The following is a 23,584-nucleotide window of genomic DNA, read 5'->3' as shown; positions in this document are numbered from 1 at the left end:
TGGACAAGGCTGCAATAGTAATGAGGGACGCAGAAAAGGCTGTTGACCTTGTTGACTGGCAAGCATTGTTCTTTATTCTGGAGAATTTTTAGATATGCTGAAGGAACTTCATATTGAAGCAGAGGCTAAAATTATTATGAACACTGTTGAAGCTGGAGTAGTTAATATTAGGAGGGCCATTCAGCAGGGATGCCCTTTATCCCCACTTCTGTTTTCTCTTTTTATTGAACCCCTACTCACCAACCCATTGATTGTACCACCTGTAGATGGTATGGCAACATTTTATGTATTTATGGATGACATAATTTTGTATCTAAAGGCAGAAGGCTTGAACATAAACATACAGAATGCGCTTGGTGAAATGTTAGGCTTTACACATGTGGGAGGGCATAGAGTCAACCAAGTGAAAACGGAGATCCTCATATTTAACTCTCAGCTTTCTCAGCTTCTAATTTGTTCACAGTCTGTTCCGCAGCGTTCTGGTAGCTATTTCTGAATTTGTGTTACAAATTATTTCGTCAATTACTTTAGTTCAATAACGGGGCTATGCTCACTAAGGCAAAATGCTATTAGAGAGGTGGACTCTTCCGCCTCTATCTTTAGAGTGTAGGGTCTTGTTGATTAAAATGACTATTCTTCACTTGTTTTTATTTCTTTTTCAAAACCCCTCAAGGTACCTAACATTTATTTTGAGGCATTAGACACCATCATTAGGAAGGTTAATAAACAGCCCACAGTGAAATGCTACTCTCCAACTTGATGCAATGCAGGGGTGGACTAGCACTACCTTACTTTTTGACATACTATCAGACCACTTTGGTTAATCTCATGGTATAATAACTAGCAGCGTCACCAATTTATGATTATTCTTTATTATATCGTATGGTTACAGAAAGTGCAATAAGATTACAGTTTTGTTTGCGTTCTGCCAAACTTCCGAAGAAAACAAGGTATAAAGTATTACTTGCCTTATCATCTCATGTTAAGTTATTTTTTAAATCCCAGGATATCCCGGCTTCTCATGCATTGGCTCTAATACAAGACTGCAACATTTGGGAGTTACCATTGTCTAAAGTGGCTTCACAGTCATAGAGCACTCCGCTTTGAACAGCTGGGCGATTTTATGATCATGCAAGTTCGATTACATGGAGATCAATAACTCAACAATGTGGCAGCCATAATTTATCTCTCTGTTTTAATTTTAATCAGGTGACTAGTTTACTTGGAAAGAACTGGGTTGCTGAGTGAATCCAATTGGTTGATAGTCGTGCGTTTCAATGAAACTAAGTTAGCATTAGTGGGGAATTGGTATCATTTGCTACGACAGAGTATTAATGAAATGTTAATAGTCGGGCTGCTTCAAAAGGTTTTTCAGAATTAAAATGATATGATTGATAATATAGAATGGCAACTGCTTAGGGAGATAGGAAAGGAAGCCTTAAAGGCTGTGAATTTTAAAAGGATGGCCTTTTTATCAAGGTGGATTGCATACTATATGACACACAGATTGCACAAGATGTTTTCATCTCTTCTTAATTAGTGTTCTTGGTGTAAGGTGAACGATACTGGTGGTTGGGTACATACCTTCTTTGACTGTCTAATATACAATGGTACAATAATACATAACTTTTGAAACATTGCAGGTCTTCAGATGTCAGAGGAGACATCTGTGGTCTTCTGGCGATCGGGTGTTTATTTTGCTTTGGTGAAAGTGCATAAGAGTTTGCTTGCAAATGTCCGTGAAAAAACACAATCCAAAGCATGGTTGATGGAGGATTTGTAAAGGAATGTTTTAGTCGTACAACTAAGAGAGGTGGACCCAGGCCTCTCTTTCTTCGTGTTGAGGGTGGTAGGTGTTGTGAAGTCAACTTGGTAGGGCCCTTCACACTTGGCTTGCTTCCATTTCCTCACAAAATTGGGGTTGTAGACTTCCTGCCAAGGTTGAGGCCTTTTGTAGCATAGAAAGGCAGTGGTGCACTTGGAATTTTGATGGTTGACCTGTTTGGATAGGAACTTTGCGGTTTTGGTTAATTCAGAGAGATACACATGCAATGTTTCTCCTAGTGCCTGAGAGCTCACTTCCACACTTAACTTGGTCTGTGTTTTTGGGATAGGTGTACCCATCAGCCTGCCTGTTGCAATAGTGAGGTGTAAGGTGCTGATCGCTGCGATGTGTGTTTCTTCGCATGAACAAGGCCAGGGGCATGCAGTGGAGCAACGTTTTGTCAAGGCTGGTGCAGATTTTGCCTACTTTATTATTTAACAGGTCATTGAGGCTCTAAACAATGCCATTGCTTTGGGGGTGATATGCTGGGGCCATTGTGTGTGTTCTTCCTAAAAGGGTGCAGATGTGGTCAGACATGGAGTTGACAAAGTGCCTACGAATGTCTGAGTGGATGACGTCTGGTACCCCCCATCTTGGTATCACTTCCCTGACAAGGATAGTTGCTGCTGCCTTGGCGTCACAGTGTACGCAAGGGCCAACTTAGATACACCTGGTGTATGGGCAAACCACTACAATCAGGAATCAATTAAATCGATTTGTAGCGCCTTGAATGGTCCCGATGGTCAGGGGATAGCCGATGACACGACCTTCAGTGTAGGTGTGGGTGAATATAGCTGACGGGCGGTGCATTTGTTTAAATACATGGTTGCTACCTCGGTAAGGTGGCAGCTCACTTCTAACAATTGCAACTTGCAACTATTACAATTCAGCTTGAAAAGTTTAGGTGTCGCCTAGCAACACTCCTTGGGCCTCCCAGGTCACAGACTGCCTTAAGCATGAGAATGCTTGTCCTGGAGGCATTTAATATTGGTGTGCAACTCCACTGACAGATTAGTCTTCAGAAGAAAGGGAGTTCATTTTTTAGTGTTTGGAATGAACCATTGATTTCCTTGAACAGACATACTGAAATGCCACAATTCCTGTCAACAGCCATAGTAAGTCCTTAATTTGACCCTGCTGTTCCAGGTGGGGCTCACTTTTTGGGGATCAAAACTTATTTTTCATCAATAGATTTTGGCCTAGAATAATAGAGCGAAGGGTAGAAAAGAGAAAGGCGTAAAAACAGTAAGGCTTAGAGAAATCAGGGGGAAAAAACAATCTGCGAGAGTTTGATAAAGTGGCAGGTAGTGTCTAAGTGGTAGATGAAAGAGGCACGGGACGAAATCAAGACTATACAACCTTGGAATTCGGCAAACCAGACATTTTGCTACACTGTTTGCATGCTAGTGAGGAATACTTAGGGCACCAGCATTTATTATTTTACAAACTAATTCACATATTAGGCACTGCCCACAGTTCGCGGTGCTTTCATTTACTTTGTTTCTGTTTAGATCAGTGCAGGTTTTGTTTGTCAATGCTGTAGCATTATAGTACAGAAGTGGTGCAGCAATTGTGCAACAGGCCCCAGTGCAAGCATGTAAAATGGGCCCTCTAACTGCTAGATGAGTGGTAAAGCACAGTTGTACTCAGGCTCAGGGGGCCCTTCAGGCTTCTGGAACCTTGTGCTACTGCTCCTCCTGCACCGTAGATAGCAATGCCCCTGCTTGCTATACATTTTCATTCCCTTCTTCCCTTTCTCAGACTAAGAGAATGGTACCTATGACTCACACCATCACAGAGTTGAAGTGCTTCTTTAAAATGCAGAATCTGTCCATCCCACTTACAAGACCTCTGCTAGTCATGCTTCTACAGGGCATCAGGCAAGTCTGGTTCTATGAACTGAAAGCCTAGCTTTCAAACTGACTTCTGTTATCCAGCAAAGGGCTGATTCAGAAGTGAGTGTCTGACAGCTGTCAGCCTCTAAATGCAAAGAATCATGTTTACTCAAGTTTAGGTACCAGAGAAAATTAATTTATTCAGGGCCAGTGATATGGTGGTGTTCTAAGTAATGCACAATATTGTTTTATTTTTGACAGAGATTATTGCCCATACATTAGTGATGAGTGTCAATGAATAGTCTGTAGAGGGAACAAACCGAGGCATTAAGAGGAAGAGGCACTCAAAAGAAACCACCACCCTTCCTTGCCTGCCATCTCACTCTCAGTCCAGGACTGCAATACTCTTCACAACTTCATGTGTTAAAAACACAAGTTGTTTGTCTGTGCAGAAATTACTACACATGAGTACAAAAGTACACTCTTATTTGCATTGTTGATTGTTGGGAGCAGTATGTTCCTTAATTGAGCCACCTCTAAGCTTACCCTATACTAAGTAACCTAATTATGTAAAGTGCAGGTAGGTGCCAGTTGAGGTGTTTTAGACAACCCACCATACTTACAATGATGAGAAGGAACACTTCAACAACCTAAACGCAACAGTACACTAGCTAAAAAGACAATACTGGCTGATAATGTCACATAATGAGGTCACTTGACAGCTATGACAAATCAATCAATCAATCAATCAATCATTTGTAGAGCGCACTACTTCAGACATGGCCCGTGGAGGGAGTTTTGGTGGGGCAGAGAGGCGGGGCGGGGGAGGGGCAGGGTGGGGGGTGCTCAATACTGGAGTATTGATAATTGAAGGTAAGTAAACAATTTAATAAATAAAACGAATTTCGTAGCGCACCCTGCATCGCATTTTGCGCATTTGGGAATATCGGAGTCAAAGGTCACGTGATGTTACTTCCTGAGCTGTCATTGGGATAAACTGATGTCCATCCCTGTGATGTCAGAGAGCGTCAAAAGACACATGGTGTCACTTCCTCAATGTCTGAGATTTTGGTGAATCAACGCCTATGCTCGTACCCACTGACAGCAGCTTCAGAACGGACCTCCGCCCCACTGATTCAGCAGAACTTCCAATTAATTGCGGCGTCTGCTCACCTTCCATGCTGCGCAGATGTGAATCTGTTCGGGCAAGGTCCTTTTCCTTCAGCGGTAGTCGGGCTGGAAGAACCAATCTCTCCTGGCTGGCTCACAAAAGTGTTGCTGGAATGCAAATTTACATTGAAAAAAATAAAAGACAAGAGGCATTTGGCAAAACTGGAACAGTTGGTTTAATTAAACTCTTCGGCTGAGAAACAGTTAGAGAAACGGGTCTGAGGACTGACTCTACATACATTTGTTCTGAGGGCCATTATATACATATACAGTCATTGGAGCACCATAAAACAGCTTAGATCTCATTTTAGAAACAGGAATGTGGGCCTAATCATGAAGCTGTAACTCAGGCTACCTGATAACGTATGCAGGTGGGTCGGGACCTTGTATGGACACAATGAGGTCCAGTGGGTGAAGTGTTGAGATGTCCGGCATGAGGAGCGCATGATCACTGCATGTACTGTTTGTGCTGTGTTCTGATTGGCTGAGTGTTACTGACTTCATGTGGCATCTAACTTTATAGTGTTTTGGGAACGTGTGCACCCCTCTGGCCATATGTGCTTGATTGGGGCTAATCTCCTGGGACCATTGTGGTGTTGCTGCCTATCTGTGGGACTAATCTGGGTTTTTCCCTGTTTGCACATTTGTCCGGTTGGTTATCCTCTCTCTGGAACTTCCCGGTAAGCGAACAACAGGCATGGTCATAGAATAACCCACTTTTTTCTCAGGGCACTAGGCAGGCCTCTGATCATGCCTTTAATGGTCTTGTTGAACCTCTAACAATCCCATTGGTTTGTTGATGGTAAGGAGTGGAGAACCTGTAAGTTAGCTCACACTCCTTATACACTGACTGCATTAAAAAAGATATGAAGTGTGTGCCCCGTCAAACACAGCTTCCTTGGGGAAACACACTCAGGTAAAAATCCCCATCAGGGCCTTTGCCACTGCAGTTCAATAGCAGACATCAGTGGGAATGTCTCTGGGTCCCTAGTGGGAAGATCCACCAGACCCAGGATGAACCTGTTGCAGTCTGAGGTTCCATAGGGCCTACAATGTCGCTGCCCACCCTCTCAAAGAGGGTGCTAGTGACAGGCACGGGATTAAAGGGGGCCTTAAGGCTCTGCCCTGTCTTCCCGCTGGCCTGGCAGATCACACAACTCCTATAGAAAGCATCTGAAGAATTCTTGATCCTAGGCCAATAGAAGTGGGGGACAAGCCTTGCAAAGGTCATGTCTTGGCCTAGGTGCACTGCTAGGGGAATTTCGTGAACCAGCTCCAGTAGGAAGGCTCTGAAGCTTAGAAGGGCTACCAGGACACTTGAAGTGCCATACCCAGGATCCTTAGGCTCACTGTACAGGAGGCTGTCCTCCCAGTAAATGACTACCAGAGGCATCACTTTCTGATTGGGCTTCAGTCTGATGTCTCATGCCCACAAAGGGTTGGGCACTCCCTTTGTGCCCAACAGAATTCCTCCTTGCTGGGCCCTCCTTCCACATGCCATCCAGCAAGCCCAGGCAGGTCACCAACGGAAGCAATGTCCTTCCCAGTGGACTTCAGGGTGGCTACCGCAGGTGCCCCATCCACCTCACTGGAGGTACATTCAAGGGCTGGTTTACCACGCCCTCTGCCTTTCCCCTTCTTAACAGCTAGCTGGGCCATTGTTCCACACTCCAGCATTTCTTGAATCCCTTCTCCGGCAGCCATTAACAGTGTTGCAGTATAGATTCATTCAGGACCTTAACATCTCCGCATGAACCTTGAGCTCCATTTCCTTCTAGGTAGTGAGCTCCAGGTCATTACCTAACAAACAGTGCACAGGCATGGCAGCGCTCACTGAAACTTCCAAAAGACATGGAACCCCTCCCCATTCAAATAGAACCAGGGCCACAGAATAGTGGCCCTCTCTATTGTCAGCCACCACAACCTGGTGGACTGCATTAGTAATGCCTTGGGGAAACCAACTGACTCCTTACCATAGTCATACTGGCTCCTGTATCCTTCATAGGCTCAACACCTTACCCATTGATGGTAACTCATTGCCTATACTTTGTAGTATTTGTGGGCACTTGAATCTTAGGAACAATCTCACTGCCACCCAGGGACACTGGGATAACCCCTATAAACCCCCTCCCATTAACTGGGATAAACTCCTCTTTACTAGCCACCCTTTGACTCTTTCCTCCATTTGGAGATGGTGCTCTTTTAGGACAGCAGGGATCCCCTTTGTAGTGTCCCTACTCGTAGCACTCATAGCACTTGATGGGCTTGGGTTGCTGACCTTTGTCAGGATACGTTTTCTTCTGGTGGCCAGATTGGGAATGTGAACCAAACCCTTTCCCCGGTGAGTTGTTATGGGAGCCTTTAGATAAATCAGTGTTTTTATCTCGCTCCTCCTTCTTCAGTTGGGACCCTGACTACCCTTTTGGGAGTCCCCCACAGATACCTTTTTGGACCCTCTTCTGCTGACTCAGGGATCCGCCTCCTCAGCAAGCTTCTCGGAGTCAGTAACCTTGCTATCAACCAGGTGTTGGTGCAGCTCTGGAAAACAAGTATCAAGAATATGCTCCTTCAAAAACAAGTTGTACAAAGTTTCAAAATCATTAACTTTGCTGCCCCTCACCCAGCCCTTCAGTGCCTTATCAAAATAATAATTTGGGAGAGGGTGTCACCTTACGGCTAGAGCAGTCAATCTGGAAGCTGGGGAACCGGGTTCAAGACTCTGCAATGAAGCTCAACATCCTGTGATTCTGGGCAAATCACTTAATCTCTCTGTGCCTAACAAAAATGAATGTGTCCATCTGTATTGAAACTAGTGCTTAGGTAAAGAGCTCTGATACCCAATTTCTCGGGTCTAGTTTACGCTATCTAAAACTCTAGAAAGTGGAAAAAATCGAAAATAAATAAATAATCCAGAACAGCCACCAATGTTTGTGTAGAGAGTTTGTGACTAGCCTTGAACCATTGCTGAACTTCTCAGGTGTCAACCCAAACTTCCTGACTAAAATGGTCTTCATGGCAGTGTAGTTGGTCTGGTCTCCCTCCTCTAGTTTGAAGAGGGTGTCCTTCCCCACTATGGGCATATACCAACAAATACTACCCCACCCCCAGAACTTCTCTGGGACCCTGTGCACTTTCGAAGCCACTTCATAGGCTGCCAACCATTTATCTATGTCATTCCCCACATTGTAGCTGGGAACCATATATTTTGGGATATGGAATTTGGACTCATGTTCAGACACTCTAGGTATGCTTCCACCAATATTGCTTTTGCTGGTCCCCACTTTGAGGGCTCTAATATCCAGCTCTCTGAGGCTTAGCTCATGGGCCATATTCCTTTCCTCCGTGGCTAGCCTCTTCTCCTCAATAGCTTGCTCCTTCTCAAGCTTAGCTGGGGAAAGTGTCTGCTGCTTGCCCTTCTCCATCTTGGCAAGCTCCAGCCTCAGTTTCCTCTCCTCTCTCCTGTCCACCAGCTTCTCTGAGGACAGGCTCCTTGAAGACACACTGCTGCCTGGTCTACTGTGGGCTTCCAGTCCTGGAAGGAAATTGCTCACCGCTCCGTAAGCTGCATGTCAAGACCCTCTGTTGGGTCCTGCTGTGATTCTTCCTCAGACACAGACCCCTCCTCATCCACTTCTCCTTCTGGGTGGACCTCTGCCCATGCTCTCAAGGCTTTCTGAATCTATGTCCTCTTGGCACTTCCCTTATGGAACACCCCTTTGTACTGGCAGAATCCTTTGAGCTGAACCACTTTGTATAATTCCTGGTTGGCCAGCTCGAATTCCATCTTACTAGACAGGTCACAGATGTTGCAGAGAAGAATGTGACTTGGGCAAAACAACTATGAAAAAATCAAAAGATGTCAAAACAGGGAGAATTGAAAAAGGCTCGAAATGGTCTCAGTATAGAGCTGTAGTGAACAATGATTTACTATGTGGAATTGTACAAACACAAGTCCTATCCACACGGCTGATCAACAATGTTAGAAACAGGATTCAGGTTGGCTGATGTGTGCACTGAGGCCAAGCAGGAACCACCACACTACTCAGAGTAACTAGATACACAATAAGATAACCTGTGCTCTCCCTCTGGTAGCCTCCCTGCTCATCTACAAAGGCGATGTGTAAAGCATTTGTACAACACACACATACAAGAACACAATGAATACAACACAAAATACTACACACAGGTTTAGAAAATGTGAGAATACGCATCTGAGCAAAATAAGACCAAAACAAAAAACAGCTGATCAGTAGAAGTCAGGATATGAATTTTTAAATGCAAAAAAGTGCTTGGAAGTTACTAGCGGTCAAAAGGTTACTTGTGGACATAAGGGACCAGTGAAAATCTAAAGTTCAGGCCGACTGCAATGGAGGGCGGGCCAGCAATAAAAAGAGAATGGTGTAGGACAGAGAAGTAAGTGATACCCCCTTTCAGAGGAAGGTTGAGTGAATGATATTAGCTTTATTTGATGAATTGGTGTCTGAAGAAGAGGAAGTGTACGTGCCATTACTGTACTTGGACCTGTATCTCCTTCCTGGTGGATTATATAGTGCATAATGTCTTGTGGTTAATTGTGTCATATACAGCAGACATGTCAAGTTGTACCAACAGACAAGTGTTGCTTACATCTGTTCTGCAAAGAATACATGCAATTCTTTGAAAGTCGCTGTCCTACATTTCAATCGAAATCCAGATTGAAAGGTGTGGAGAAAGTTGGAGTTGAGCACATGAGGTAGGGTTTTTTAGACACTGTGTAATGCAATACAGGAGACTTGCCTTCAATAGTTCATATAAATATGCTCTCTTTATTACACTGCAGTAATCATCAGGATGCTCTTGAGGCTTTCTCATAAACATCAGGTACCAGATCTTGTCTCCTTCAGATCATCCTGCTACAGAGTATCTATGGCAGGCCAGGGAACCTTTACCCTTGGATACATATGACAAATAACAGGCTGGGGTTTTAATGCAAGTCTAAACTACCCTGATTTTCCATTATGTCATTGACACAGTGTCACAGTGTTAAGTATTTACTACTCCAACAGGGTTCTGCTCACTTCTGAGACTCATTCGTGCTCCACACTTGTCACTAGGTATTCTTCTTTGGATTGCTCATGCTTCCTTTTGATTCCTGTGCTCTCTAGATGATCACACACTTTCCCTACACATTCCTTATGAAATGACCCTCTTAGAGGGCTATGACATTCAGGGCCTCAGTGTCCCTCTCCCAATGACTTTAATTTCCCACAAGCTTCACAGCGTAATGACTGCACTGCTATACCCTCAGATCACTAATCTATTGACAACTACAGTACAAGTTCGAGGGAATACCACCCTCTCCTTTTATGTGGTACCTTTTTTCAGGCCTTACTAATTTGTGTTGCCCTAATGATGACAGCCACTCTCATGATAGGGTAGAAACACCATTAGCCATGCCATTTCTGAATCTTATGTTGTAAGCATAAGCGTATTATTCCACCCGTGAAATGGTTGTATATGGTTTACCTTAACACACCCCAGACTGCCTATGTAGGGTTAGCACTGCGCAACCAATTGCAGTTCACAAATTTTAAATACCTCCATATAAATTAATAAAAAAATAACTCTTATTCTCTGATGTACAGATTCTGTTTTGTCTATTGGACTGTCCTTGTTTTTTGGTACATTGCACTCAGGGTTGGCAGATTTGTCTGGCACCTGATCTAACCTTCCTTGTTGGTTGTATATCTCTCTGATCCTTTTGCTCATGTATTTCTGCTCACCTCCTTCACATCCAAAACTGATCTGAGGTAGTGGTGCCTTATTCCTGATATCTGGTCTGGAATGAAGTAACATCTGGGCCCTGGCTAGTGTTTTTCTGGGGTGCTTGTCAAGCAGGAAATGGGAAATAAGTTGCAGCTTTCTCCTTGCCTAAAGGCGGTAAATATCCAACATCAAGTCCCAGCAGATACACCCAGCATCTTCAGTGATTGGATAGCAGAACTGTCACACACTGTCTTCTTCACTGATTTTCCAAAATAATGACATTTCAGAGAGAGGTCTAACATTTTTGCAGTTCAGTAGGTACGCTCAAATGAGAGGAACAGTTGAGGGATACTCTAGCATGGATATAAAGTCAAGTTTCTGTAATTAACACAACATTTTAATATTTCTCTCCAGAATATTAAGATGTATCTTGCATGGCAATTTTCCCAGAGAATATGTCCATATTTGCTACAACAGACATTGAGCATAGATATTTGGCTTGGGAATTTGGTAATTAACTTTTGATTGTGAGAAAAATAACTCAGGCTGCTTAGAGGTTTCTTTCTAGATTAGTATCTGGTGTATTGAAGACGGCTCTCACGTCTGCAGTAGCAATCTCATTGCAAGTCCATCAATGGGTTATCACTAAAATGAAGATTTAGGTGGGGAGAGTGCTTGTCTTGAGAAGAGATTAACAGCCTGATTCATGATCGGGCCGTTTTGCGAGGCTCAAATAGCGAATCATAAGGAATCGCTATTTGAGACTCGCAAAACGGTAATCATGTAGGAATCGCAATATTAATTGCGATTCCCACTGATTCCTTATTTGCGATTAGCTAATTGCTAATCGCAAATAAGGAATAACTCCCCATGCATTCCTATGGGCCAAAAGGCCCATAGGAATGCATGGGGAGTATTCCTTATTTGCGATTAGCAATTTGCTACTCGCAAATAAGATAGCGATTTAAAGGGTGCCAGGGGTGTCCAAAGGACACCCTGTAGCATCCCTTAAATGCAAATTGAAACAGGTGTTGCGCACACACATGTCCAAAGGACATGTGTGTGTGCAACATGCAACTTAGAAAAATGCTTTTAAAAGCATTTTTCTAAGTTTTTGCTATTTACCGAGAGGTCTGACCTCTCGGTAAATAGCGGCCCAAAATTGCATTTTCGCAATTTTCAAATGCTTCATGAATTGCATTTAAGGAATCTCAAATAGAGATTCCTTAAATGTAATTCCTCGCAATTTAGCGATTTAGCAATTACCGATTTTTGCATTTGGGATGCTGAATCCCAAATGCAAAAATCGCACTCGCAAAGGGCCGGATTCTCAGAATCCGGCCCTTTGCGAGCCGATTTAGCCTTCATGAATAAGGCTGATAGGGCAGGATGTCCGATCAATGGTTGAAGGAATCACAAATCAAAAGGAATGTCACTTTAGATTCAGGTCCAAAAGAAGGATGCATATCACTAATCTGATAATAAAATAGGTTGTCTAATGTAATATTGCTACTGTGGTAGGTTTGTTTTATCTTCTTGCAAGTATGTTGGAAAGTCGATCAGCAAGACAATCACGAAGTAGCCAGTCAGAGCTTGCAGAGAATTCGGGAATGTGTGACCAAGAAGCAGGCACTTTTTCCACCCCAGGGCAGTTTCATAATAAAGCTGATTATAAACCCGTTTTGACTCAGGTGGAAAACAGGAGCCTCAAAGATTGCGGAGCTGTGCGCAGGTTTATGACCATTGATTCCACTACAAATGCATTTGCTGGTTGGGGGGGTGGGGGTGGGGGGTCAATACATTGGTGGGGCTTGGTCATTGTGGGTTGTGCAAGCCCAGTGAGTATGTAAATTGGTGTATCTTTTTTATTTTTGAGCAATAAATATCATGATTCATATTGATGTGGCCAGAAACACTTATCAGTCTTGGGATGTTTTCTACCCCTTCATACTCTGCCCACCAATATGTCACTCTTATTCCCGAGGGTAACTCTTGTCTCTTTTCCTATACAGGGCACTATCAGTTTGCGATGATACATCATCAGAGCTGCAGCGTGTTGCTGCTCTGGACAATGGGGAGATTGTATCACGTGCTTCCTTTAGGGGGAGAGGCGCCCTATCCAGGTAAACAAAGTTGCTCTTACATTAGTGTGAAGTTTCCCAGATATGCAAATGCTAAACGTTATCAACATCTTTTTCAACATGTCAAAATCTTGTGCAAATATATATATATATATATATATGAAGAAAGGTTCCTCCCCAGCCTGCTCTGCGCTCGCAGACACCGCCTCCACGCCAACAAGGAAGAGGACCGGACCAGCAAATTCAGCAAGATGGTATTTTATTTACAGATTAAAACAGAACCAGCGACGCGTTTCGGGCGGGAAGCCCTTGATCACGCTGCAACATGTTTATAATCAATTATGCTTTTTTATACGTGTATGCAGTGAAATAGACGCCACCCCCTGGTGACGCCCACCATGATCATGTGATTAGTAATAAACAGTAACAACGCACTACCGCTGATACATAGTTGCCATTGCTGAATGAAAATGCAAGAATTCCTAACTGGTTAAATCCAGGAAACCATCAATATATATTCAATTACTATAATATTTCAGTACAATCCTTCAATGTTGAATTTCAGATAAAAAGATATATATCTGTTATGTGCAAATAAGCAATCTAGTACATTTAGCAGCAAGACTATAAAGTGCGTGTACATAAAAATGCATAAGTGATAAAAAATTGTGATAAAGTGCAAGAGTTAGCGGAAACATATGGAACTACCACTGGAACAGTAATCAACCATTAGGCATCATCTCTCAATGTTTATATACATAAAAATTCATGTAAACCATCCTAATCCATAATTATTTCTATTTGAAAGGTCAAATAGAAAAGGAAGAACCATTTTTTCAAGAAGCTAAAAATAACAGTATGTATAAAAAGATTTATAATTCATATATATACATATCTGCACACATCCCCACTCTCATACCCACCACCCCAGATACCTAGCCCGTTATATCGAAGTGAATATTTCAATGGATTGCAAATCCCCATGTGCTAGTAAAGAACAATACAAAACAACACAAATGGCACTGACTATATACACACCCAACTCAAAAACCCTCACATAAATATTTACATGTGTGCATACCTGTGCGATTCCATATATACACGTCCATGTGCAACACTAAGCTCAAGGTCAAAACAATATCAAAATTCTATACATGATATCCACATAATAGTAAAATCACTGTACAATTAAAAGATAATACAAAATTGACTATCATTAAAATGTTGTACGTGATATGTGAATAGGACTGTATGAAAAATGTATGCATAATGATGCCTAGTGCCTAATAATTGCCATGTAAAGTGCATAAATGATGTCCCTATAGGTGAGAATCGATGTAAGCTTCACCAGTTGTAATTACAGAATATGGGACAAATATAAGGGACTTCTAATAGGGAACCTAACTAGAAGAACCAGAAATCAGAACACAGATACAGATAGAATCAGAAGCTGGCAAAGCCAGATATATCTACAAAAAGTGATGCATCTCCTCAATATTGTTGAGCCCGTTAGGCCAACGGCTATCGAGCTCCAATATATATTTAGACTCCATTTTTCTGAGTTGAGACTCACGATCACCTCCTCGTCTAGATAATGGGACTGCCCCTATCACAAAATAACTTAGACAACTGAGATCTTTGTTGTGCACTCGTTTAAAGTGACGGGCGACAGGGTAAGCGGGGTCACTATGCAGAATAGCCCTGAGGTGCTGTAAAATTCGGGCGTGCACCTGGAGCTTAGTGCTTCCAACATATCTAAGCCCACAGGTGCACGTCAGAACGTACCCCGCATGATCAGTTTTGCAGTTGTAGTTGCCATTGATGGTTTTGGCAACTTTACTGAACGGGGTGTTATACTGGGTAGTAGTGACTCCAAACTTACAAGCCCTACAACTGGAGCATTTAAAGAAACCTCTGGACGGGCGAAGCCATGGGACTTTGGATTTTAATTCAGGTGCTGCTTTGTCCAGATGGTTGCCCATGGTTCTGGCTCGTCTGAACGTCACAGTAGGAGAAGAGGGCAACCTAGTGTTGAGAATGTGGTCGCTCATGATAATCGGCCAGTGTTTGTTCAGAATTGACCTCATTTTTCTGTCTTCTCTACTGAAAGTAGTGATCAGACGTGGGCACTCCAGTTGGGGTGTAGTAATGGGAGGAGGTTCAGTTTCCAAAAGGGAGTCAGGGAAGAGACTCTCCCTAGATCTAGACAAGGATTTGTTTACTGCTGTATTTAATATCCGCTCAGAGTAACCTCTAGCCCTCAATCTGGCCAAGAGTTCTTCCAAGCAGGCATCAAAATCCGAGGGAGAGCTGCAAATTCTCTTTAATCTAAGGATTTCCCCATAGGGGATTCCCGAGATTGTGTGTTTAGGATGCATGCTGGAGGCATGCAATGTGGCGTTGCCAGCAGTCTGTTTTCTATGGAGGGTGGTGTTAACTATTCCATTGGAGACATACACCTCCACATCCAAGAATTGGATACGATTTTCACTGATATTAGCCGTAAAGTGAAGATTAAGCGAATTATCATTGATGTCATCAATAAATCGCAAAGCTTCCTGTTTACTACCCTTCCAGATGATGAAGACATCATCTATGTATCTTAAGAAGCACCTGACGTGCTTATCCATCCATGTCTTGTGGCGAACAATGAGGACCTGCTCCTCCCACCAGCCAACGTGCAAGCACGCATAGCTGGGAGAGAAGCAGGCCCCCATCGCCACGCCCCTAAGTTGTTTATAAATTTCTTTTCCAAATGAAAAGAAGTTGTTGTTGAGGCACCATGTTATTAACCCCACAATCACCTTATTGTGTTCATAGTACTGGATGGGTCTACTGGAAAGGTAGTGTTGTACAGCCGATAACCCCTTATCGTGATCTATGCTGGTATACAGCGATTCGACGTCAAGCGAGATCAAAAGCATATCATTTTCCCATTCAAGTGTAGATATTTTAGATATAAAATCACTAGTGTCTCGAGTGAAGCTGGGAAGTTGCTTAACAAAGTCTTGTTAAAAGTAATCAATATACTCTCCCGCTTTCTCTCCCGCACTTCCAATGGCCGAGACTATCGGCCTGCCTGGTATTGGTTGTATGGATTTGTGCACTTTTGGGATGAGATAAAGAGAGGGTAGAATTGGAAAGTTCACATACATATATTTGTGTTCTTCTGATGAGATGAGACCTTCCCTCTTCCATTGATTTAAAGACTTATGTAGATTGGATATCGCTTTGTCGTATTCCTTTTGGGTGCTTTTTATATAGCAAGCAGGGTCTTCTAGTTGGCGTTTGGCTTCATTGATATAATCTGTTTTAGGCCAAAGTACCAAATTGCCCCCCTTGTCAGACCTTTTGATCACTATGTCCGGGTTATCCTCAAGTTTCTTCATTAATTTGTTGTAGGCCATCCTGGTGTATGTCTCTTTTTTACCACATTTGTTGTTGGTTTCCGTGTACAATTTTTTAATGTCATTTGTGACGCAATCGTGAAAGATGTCGATCGCGTCCCTTGGCATTAGTGGTATGAATTTTGATTTGCTTGTGAAAGGACTCAACCCTGCACCTTTAGGAAGAATAGGAATATGTCTGAGACGATCTTGAGTAGAAATCTCTGCTTCAGGGTCTAAGTCGTCATTTGTGTTCAGTAAGTCATTAGCATCAAGGAAAACATGTGTATGAGACGCCCTTAATGATATAGTATCCTTTTCTCTCACAATTTCATCTTGGGCATCCAAATCTTTAGCTTTCTGCAAGGCAAAGTGCTTCTTCAGTTTCAGTTTCCTTATAAAGCAGAAGACATCTACCCTGGTGGTAGTGTAATCAAAGTGTTGAATTGGTGAAAAGTTTAAACCCAATGATAGTAATTGCTCTTCCGCTTTATCGAGGACCACGTTGGAGAGATTGATAATGGTATTATTTTTTATCGTCGTCTCCCCCATGTTTTTTTCTTTTTCTTTTGCTGAAGTTGTTCCCCGGCTTTGTTTCCTTGTGCGTCGTCGTTCTTTCCTCCGTTTATTCCTCCTTTGTTTGGCTGTGGGTTGTTCTGCCATGATCTCAGAGTTTGGAGCCTCTCGTCTACCACAAAATCCATTTCTTGCTGGATATTTAATGTTTCCAGTCCATTTAAGTTTAAATCACTATTGGTGGAGCCAGAAGATAGTGATTCCATGCTGGACGCACTCGTTGTCAAAGAGTCCGTAGACTGCATCATTCCGTTAGCATCGGTAGCATTAGATGTAGTAGGGCCAGAGCTGCCCGCTGGCAGGGTGCTATTGGAATTGGAAGTAGAAGCATTCTTCTTTTTGGTATATGCCTGTCTTTTAGCCGAGTTATACTTTTTGGAAAAGGTGAAAATCCTCCCCAAGCGATAATCATCTGCGTCACGAGCAAATTTTGTAGCCTTGCGGGTTTTTATTTTTTCTTCGTGTTTACGTAATTGCTCATTCATGTTATCTGTGAGTTTTTTGGTTTCTACGGCATTTTGACAGGCATCAATTTCTGATTCCAAAGCTTTAATTTTTTCCAACAGCTTGGCTCGGTCACTGGCGGCATACTTAATTAGTATGCATACTAAATTCATCGATGCAGCCAGGTTACTTTCGCCCCACTCCTGAAGCATGGCTGGATCTGGATTATCGAAACTGGGAGCCAGTAAAATCCTGAGTCCTCGTGGTACACGCCCCACTTCCTCATATTTACTGAGGGATTTGTGCTCCCACCACTTAGTGCATTCGCCTTTGCGCAATTTAACTAGTTCTTTAAACAATTGCTTTAAATCTTTCGTTTGTGAATTGCCAAGTTCGCTTTGATTTTGTTCCTGATTACGGCCAGAAGATGTAGCTGTGGCGTCAAAGAGTGACAATGCGGCTTCCATGTCATGAATGATGTAATATGTGACATCATCAGCAGTGGATTGCGGGTGCGCGATATATAGTTATTGCATCTAACTATATATGCAAATTTCTATGGTTTTGTGCGAGTAAATTTTGTTCCTGATTACGGCCAGAAGATGTAGCTGTGGCGTCAAAGAGTGACAATGCGGCTTCCATGTCATGAATGATGTAATATGTGACATCATCAGCAGTGGATTGCGGGTGCGCGATATATAGTTATTGCATCTAACTATATATGCGAATTTCTATGGTTTTGTGCGAGTAAATTAAGGTTTTGTAAATGCTAATCCCTAACTATACATGGCCTAAAACCTATGGTTTTTTCAGTGAATTTCAATGGTTTTTTAATAGCAAATATCAAAAGCTGTCAAATGTCAAGTACGTGATAGGTAAAAACATTTTCGTGCTTATGCACGCTGATGTACTTTGAACGCTGCCCCCCCCCTCCCCTCCCCCGCTTTTCTCTTAGCAGTACTCTCTCTTTGCAGATAGTGAAGGGTAGTTAACGCAGGCTTTTGCCCCCGTTGTAATCCGTCGTGCCTGCTTCTCTCTCCATTTGATTGATTGTTATCCAAGCATTTACTGTTTTAGAATTGGTTCTCTTTGGTTCATTCTCTATTTACAAACAAGCACAGAGTCGCAATACTCTGTTTAGTCTTTGCAGATAGTGAAAAATCGTTTTAAAAAACAAAAGGAATCGAGCAAAATCAGTAGGCCACTAATGGGATCTCTTTTTGACCTAGCTAAAATAGAAACATTAAGAACAACCCCTCATGAGAAATACGAAACTAGTGAGATGAACTGAGCTCCACACGATGATGGCTGCAAGACAGCTCGGCTCCGCCACCCACCCCACCCAAAATAACGACAAACCCTATGCAAATATTATAAATATATACAACACACCAGCAAAGTAACAGGGTAAAACATTTTATTAAATAACTATTTACATAACTATTTTATACTTTTAGTTGCCCGATCCGGCTAGCTCAATCGATCGAGCATGAGACTCATGCACTCTGATCTCCTTGGCCTCAGTCAAGCATCAATAGTAAGATTTTCATACATGAGTGTTCGTTCATGGTTTTGGTCCCTGAGTTGCTTCGATGTCACTGCCTTGCACAAATGGCATAAGTCCTGGATGTTGGGTGCCATAGTTCAGAGTTCTGAGCAGCGCTTGTAACACTGCCTAAACCTTATTTGCACCTGCTGCAGCTTCACTATTCTCAAAGTTTGTGGACCTGACTGCATTTGAAAACAATGTGATACGGTACCTCCCTAAACCGCTTGACGGAGGCCCCCGAGGGGCGGTGTGATGGCGCGGACTCAGAGAAGATGCTTGGCTCCGACCCCCTCCCCAAGTCTTGTTGCCCTGGTGTAGCCTGAGATCGCACCCGACATAGGCGGCCGGCTCCCGGGGTCAAGCGGAACTTTTTGCCTTTTGGTGACTCTTCCATTCTGAACATTGTCCCACAATCCGTTTGACCTGAAACGATTACACAAATAAAACATTTGTGAGTTTTAAATTTCCGGAGAAGTATAATTCACCAATACCTTTCTCTGTAGATCTTTTTCCATTAACAATCCCAGTTCCATCACCCACCCAGGATATCACTACTGTTAGTTGTCATTTTTGCTTCTGTTTTAATAAAAAATGTTTTAAGGTGTTTACTGTTTTTGTTGCGATGTATATATTTATAAGTTATTAAAGTGTTATAATCCTACAAATTTTTTATCGATTATTGCTCTTTGAGATATTCCCTGTCACAGGGAATATCTCAAAGAGCAATAATCGGACCCTGTCTACAAACAGAGAAGAATAGGAATATTCTGTCTCCCTTTGCAGATAGTGAAGGATAGGTAATGCGGACTTTTGTCCCCCGTTGTAATCCGTCATGCCTGTTTTTCTCCCCACTAATTGATTGATTGGCTGGACATTTATTGTTCAAGGAATAGTTCTTTCGAGGTATTCTCTGTTTACAAATAACGTGGAATAGAAATATTCTGTCTAGTCTTTGCAAGTAGTGAAGGGTGGGTAATGCGGACCTTTGTCCCCCGTTGTAATCTGTCATGCCCATCTACTCCCCACTGATTGAGGAACTAGTTCCACCCGGACCATTTATTAGAGGTACATCATCTGGCTCAACCGGAGAGTACCCCTAATAAAGAAGACATATGTAAAATACGAAGTAATCACTGTATCTTAATAAACAGAAACTTTAACATGAAACACACTTGAAAAGGAAGGGAAAGAAATTGAACAAAATCAGTAGGCCACTGATAAGTTTTTGACTTCGCTAGAAATAAGAAACATAGAAGTGGTGAAAAAAGCCAAGCTTGACGTTACGGCAGCCACGAGGTAGCTAGGCTCCGCCACCCCCCCACTGCTCCAAGCATGTCTGTCCCACCGCCCGCCACGCCCATTAACGGTAACATGAAATAGATACAAATCAGCAGATACCTACCCCCATTCCGGAAACTCCCGAAGTGCAACAGGGCCACGGTTACGCCCATCCGGAAGATGAGGCCTCGACACGTGCAGGGCGGGGCCCGGCTAACCACCATCAGCCGTGGGGTGGATGGCCCGAAATGTACCGGTCTCCCGATTCCCTTCTTCTGCCGCCTTGCAGGCCATGGGGGGGGATGTCTTGCCTCTGCCTCCGACCCCCCCCCCTCTTATCGCCTGGTCCGGACATCACGGATATCAACGCCAGGTGTCGGCACGTTTGCTGAATACTGTAAAGGTTTTCCTACACTTGGCGACGTGCTCGCTGCCTTGAATTCCTGGCGTGAGTCCATGAAGTTTCAGTCAACAAGGCCGGAGGGTGTTCTTCTAGACTGGCTCGCTGACCCGCTTCCCACGTGTGCTTGATATGAGCTCCCCGTTCGGGCCTGAAGCGACGCCCTGCAGGCCACGGGGGGATGTTTTGCCTCTGCCTCCGACCCGCCCTCCCTCTTATCGCCTGGTCCGGACATCACGGATATCAACGCCAGGTGTCGGCGTGGGGTGCGCTGGGAGGGAGAGGCGGCGCGAACGAGCCTCTCCCACCCCCACAGGTGGGGGCCCCTCAGCTGCACCCCCAACGCTCCACTCACCCAACAAAAGGGTTACTCCACTCTTGCGATGCAGCGGCGCTGCACTCACCCGACAAAAGGTCTCGTCCACTATTGCGAGGCAATGATGCTCCGCTCACCCAGCAGGGGTCTCGTCCACTGTTGCGGTGCAACGACGCTTCTAGTTTCCTGCGTCCAGAAACGTTCTCCTCAACTTTGAAGATTCTATAAGAGCCACGGGGGCCCCCGGCCCCCAATGGGGAATGACTGCCATGATCACCCACGGAACGACCACGACGTAGCCGCGGTACGTCGGCGCGCTCATGCCGGCGCCGGCCTCAGTCTTGAAATCACCAAAATCCTGCAAGACTACCAACTTGATCAGTTCCGGTGGGACACCAGTATGACCCGGTAGAAGAGATTGTTGCCTCCCACCCCACTTTGACTGATGGTTCATGTCGGCAGTCCCCTCTGCTACCCTTCAACGAAAACTTTTGGACTGCCGAAAGAGGTCCCGGTCCAACCACGAGTTGGTGGAGACATTTTGACTATACTTGGACCTTCCTGACCTCACCCAAAATGGCGCCGGTACAAATGAAACTCTCAACTCCTTGTTGTGCCCCGATTGCTCAGCCTTGATATCATGAGATATGTATGCAGTTTTTAGCACATGAATTGATATGGGATAAGACTGATTATATGTTCGGACAATGAATTGATCCAGGATGGGTATTGATTATACGTTCGAACAATGAATTGACATGGGACGGGTACTGATTACACGTTCGAACAATGAATTGATATTAACTTCTAATGCATCATTGATTACTGTATTTATTATTGAAGGTTCGAATTGTCGACACTTTTGGTACTTGCTCACAATGAATTATCGATATGATTTTGTTGCACTTGTCGCACTTTTTACTATGAAATCAACGACCACTGACTCTCTGTTATGTTTTCCACAAATAAATACCCCCCCCCATTTACAGTTCCAGCCTGCTCCATGGCCGGCCCACGGGGTTGTAAGCCCGTATTTGGGCACCAACATTTTTATTAAAAGTTTTTGAAAAAGCAAACGTAGTTGAAACGCGTAGATTGGTAAGTTTCGAATAAATGGCCACTGTTTCCGATTTTTTTTAATTTTTTTTTTAAAAAGCAGGTGAAATGAAGCAGCTCAATTAGTTAAGGGTTAAAAAGTATAGTACGCAGAAACATTGAAAATATGAATGGTCCAGGTTTGTTGTGTGTTTTTCATTTTTCTACAGCATAAAGCAATCGATAAAGATCCTGGTATTTAGCCTCTACTTTATATGCTACCTGTATCAGGGAAGTTGTTTTAAATGCCCCTAAGCCACCCCGAACGAATGTCACCTGGCCCCCCTAGTACGAACGAAAACAACCCCGTACCACTGTAGGTTATCTCTCTTCCTCAAAAATGACAAAAATTACTTTCTAGGACGTTTTGGACATTGATGATTTTCATATGATCTATTTATTAAAGTAATACTCATCTCTCCGCATGAAATTAATTTTCCACATGCTACACAAGTCAATCATCTGCCTAAAGTTTTTTTACAGATTTGGGACCGTTTCCCTTGCCTCTGACTCACTTATTGCTAAGTCATTGGTGGATGTTTTTGCCGGTCGGGGATTATCAACCAAATCTCGAAGTTGTGCTTTAGAATAATTAAGAGGGTGCCACCTCTCCATGTGCCGATGCATGGTATGATTACCATACCTATATTTTTTTTCGGTCCCTCTCGAGAGTTTTTTTTTTTGCAGATGAGGCAGGTAACAAACCTGGCATTAACTTTCTTTTCATGAGAAGGAAAAGAAAAAAATTGCCAGATAAAATTCACTTTCACATGGGACGTTCTTGGCATTTCTTTCAGTAACTTTTACATCACTGTGTCATTTCTTTGTCTATCCTGGTTAAAGCAATGTCATGTAAATAGTTGTTTAAAAAGTTTTTTTTAACGTGTTTACTTTGTTGGAGCGTTGTATATATTTATAAGTTATTAAAGTGTTATAATCCTACAACTTTGTTGGAGTGCTATATATTTTTAATGTGACACATAATTGTGAAGACTTTGATGTACAAAAAGGCGTCCCTGGAATCTTCCGCTTCAGGCTCGGTCCCACACACCCTTACAGTGAGAAACCCCTCCCCAATCACAATGCAGGATCGTTATCAGATAGTAGGAACGCGTGTGGTGTGGCGGATCTCATGAGGTGGCGACCTTGATCTACTGTAACTCCTTTGAACAGGGGTGATTATTTACAGTTGGGGCCATAAACTACATCCGCAGGGCTAGGTGATAGCCTGGGACCGGCCTGGACAATCACACACAGAGGAAGAGGAGTGTCAGAGGGTGCGGTAGTGAATAGGGTGAAAGGGAGGTGTCGGGCGGGCACAGGGTGTGATACTCAGGGAAGAGCAGCGCAGATGGGGGGAAGTTTATGGCCCATGCATGAGAGAGAGAGTGGGGGTGACCAGTGCGTGGGGGAGACGCTTGCGAGGGTGGGGAGCCATGCTGAGGATCGGCGGCGTGCAGAGAGTGGGTCTGGTCAAGGCATCTAAAATGGCTGCCGTGCACGACAAAAGTGTGGCATTGGAAAAAAGGCAAGATGGCGCAGACAATGTTTATCAATACGGATTAATTTATAACAATTATTTTTAACAATATATTTACTCGCAGTGTCAAAATGGCGATCAACACTTCCTAATTTCCTTCGAATCGAACGTTAACAGAAGTCAAGCGGCAAAAAAAACAAAAAAAACCCTCACGCGCAACCGCTGGAAGACAAGTATCAACATATATGAGCCTCCTCAACCACCCTCAGAAAACATAGGGGGTCAGGATAAGTCTCCCATACCCCCTTATACCCAATACTCACATTGCTTTTCCTCCATCTAGTAATTTAATTAAATCGAAACACAAAATGGCGAATTCCCGTTTCGCTACCAGTTTGCGACCC

At 43.4% G+C, this 23,584-nt stretch overlaps 1 protein-coding gene across 1 annotated transcript in view; it reads left to right on the top strand.

Moving 5' to 3' along the window:
* The window catches only part of CNGA2 (cyclic nucleotide gated channel subunit alpha 2), a 342,867-nt gene that overhangs the window by 170,517 nt on the left and 148,766 nt on the right, over positions 1 to 23,584 (top strand). Inside the window, exon 3 of the mRNA XM_086966797.1 lies at positions 12,588 to 12,698. Coding sequence (XP_086822923.1) covers positions 12,588 to 12,698 — 111 coding nt within the window. The remainder of the gene's footprint in view (positions 1 to 12,587; positions 12,699 to 23,584) is intronic.

The sequence above is a fragment of the Lissotriton vulgaris genome, chromosome 4_1 (assembly GCF_964263255.1).
Source record: "Lissotriton vulgaris chromosome 4_1, aLisVul1.2, whole genome shotgun sequence".
Classification (NCBI taxonomy): domain Eukaryota; kingdom Metazoa; phylum Chordata; class Amphibia; order Caudata; family Salamandridae; genus Lissotriton; species Lissotriton vulgaris.
This window is presented reverse-complemented; position numbering and strand designations above follow the sequence as displayed.